This window comes from Hippocampus comes, unplaced genomic scaffold (genome assembly GCF_001891065.2).
Source record: "Hippocampus comes isolate QL1 unplaced genomic scaffold, H_comes_QL1_v1.1 scaffold1814, whole genome shotgun sequence".
Taxonomy (NCBI): domain Eukaryota; kingdom Metazoa; phylum Chordata; class Actinopteri; order Syngnathiformes; family Syngnathidae; genus Hippocampus; species Hippocampus comes.
Window position 1 is genome coordinate 1 of NW_017805910.1, and position 2,030 is coordinate 2,030.

General features: G+C 36.2%; 1 protein-coding gene across 1 annotated transcript; it reads right to left on the reverse strand.

Annotated features, from left to right (window-relative positions):
* Positions 1–460: 460 nt before the first annotated feature.
* LOC109527580 (parvalbumin beta 3-like) lies at positions 461–1,274 on the reverse strand (the record flags this gene model as incomplete). Its single annotated transcript, XM_019889592.1, has 2 exons — positions 461–614; positions 1,102–1,274. Coding segments are annotated over 2 exons (312 nt in total), but the record flags the coding sequence as incomplete, so codon positions are not given.
* Positions 1,275–2,030: the final 756 nt, after the last annotated feature.

The following is a 2,030-nucleotide window of genomic DNA, read 5'->3' on the forward strand; positions in this document are numbered from 1 at the left end:
GTTTATGTCCTTGTTGCTTTTCAGTCATCCAAGTCAAGGTTCAATCATGGCACCTGGACTTTTCTTGTTCGTTAGAATGTTTTTATTATTTGTCTCTTCTGTTTTCTAAAAAATGGCTCATGCTGCTTAGCTAACGATGACGTGGAAGTTAATGAAAAAAAATAGCTCATCTCATTTTTTTTTTCTTTCTAGGCTTTTGTGATTTCTTATTGGATGAAACCAAACTGAAGGAAACATGTTTTGGACTTGTTTGTGATTTCCTGTTACGTAAAATGCAACTGACATAGCGCTCGAGATCCCAACCACAAGGCGTTTAAAGATGGCTTTCTATTATATTTATATACTTTATATTTTGCATTTCTAAATCACATGACTATTAATGAATGCTGTTTCCAATTAGGATTGTTTGGCCTTGGTGGGAAGTGCTGTTTCATTTGAAATCCAGTATTTGGACTAAATCCATTTTTGAGTAAGTTTATGTACAAGCATTAGGAGACGTTTTACCATCAATGCCGATCATGCCGTCACCATCGCTGTCACCGGCGGCGAGGAAGGTTTTGGTCTCCTTGTCGGTGAGAGCTCTGGCAGACGCAGAAAAGTTCTGCAGGAACAGCCTACAAACCAGGAAAACCCGAGTAGTAAGCATTATCCAGAAACAAATGCATCGGCACATAAAAAAAAAAAATTTAAAAATAGATTTAAAAAATGTTGATATTCTTGTAAAACTGCATAGAGCCCACTAGTTTCTGGAACTATGAACTAATTTGAAATTCTAAACTTGAAATGCACTTTGAAATTTTCATTTTAAATGACTATATAATAGCTCCTGGAATTTTTTTTTCTAGCATTGAGTCATTTGAAAAAAAATTTCGGAAAATTTTGATTTCAAAATGTTACTGATTTTCAGTTCCAAAGAATGTTTTTAATTGGCTTTTCTTGAATCTTGATCTTGATGCATTGGAGTCAAACGAATTGTTAGCCTGATAGCATACATGCCCAAGTAATTTTAAACTTACTGTCCCAACAGCATAGAATAAAACAAGTCACTCATAGGTTTGCGAAAACCCTTAAGTCCATCTTGCATGTGTTTGGACGTCTCACTTGAGCTCCTCCTCCTCAATGAAGCCGCTGTTGTCCTGGTCAATGATCCGGAAGGCTTTCTTCACGTCATCGGGAGACTTGCTGGCCAGGCCAGACACCTTGAAGAAAGTCTTGAAGTTGAACGATTCGGGGGCTGCAAAGCAAACACCAAAGCACAAGACAGCAAACAACTGTTAAATGAGGTAGAGAAACGACATGAGATAAGAGGTAAGGTACAATGAGAATGATACGATCGGATAGATTTGATTAAATTGTTTAGAGAAGTTGATTCGATAAGATAGTGAAGATATCTAATTAAACTTGCTATCTAGCTAGCTAGTTAGGCTAGCTAGCTAGCTAGCTAAAAATCTGTCTTATAGCAATACAATTTAATAGGTTAATTTATTGCCCTGAAGACTGAAAAAATAGCATTTGATGTCATCCCTGCTCCCTAAAATTAGACTGAACCATACATACAAACATTAAGGAAATGTCACATGTTTGTGATACGTGCCATCAGAACCATACTTTTCTTTTCAAAAATAATTTTTAAAAAACTATTGTTTCAATTCCCAGTTTTGTTTTGTGAGTGGGTTGCACTGAACCCCAACCCCTCTGAAAAATGTGAACCATTCCACAACTCACGTGATCCACAGTTTTCATCACTGAAATCCTCTACAGGCCATGGGAAAAGCAAAAGTAAGATCATGCAAAAAAAAAAAATTTCTGTAAATTTGATGCTATTCCAACTATGACGAGTGGGGTTACGATCTTGCGTCAGCCTTTTTTTTTTTTAATTAAACTATATTGTTGAATCATGGCAACGTGCTTGTAGGATCAACATGCTATGTGCATAAACACCACATTGCTACATTTCACATATTGGCTAATTTCATGCTCCAAGCTCACTTTGTTTCTCAACAATACAAGAAAACAATGACATAATGAAA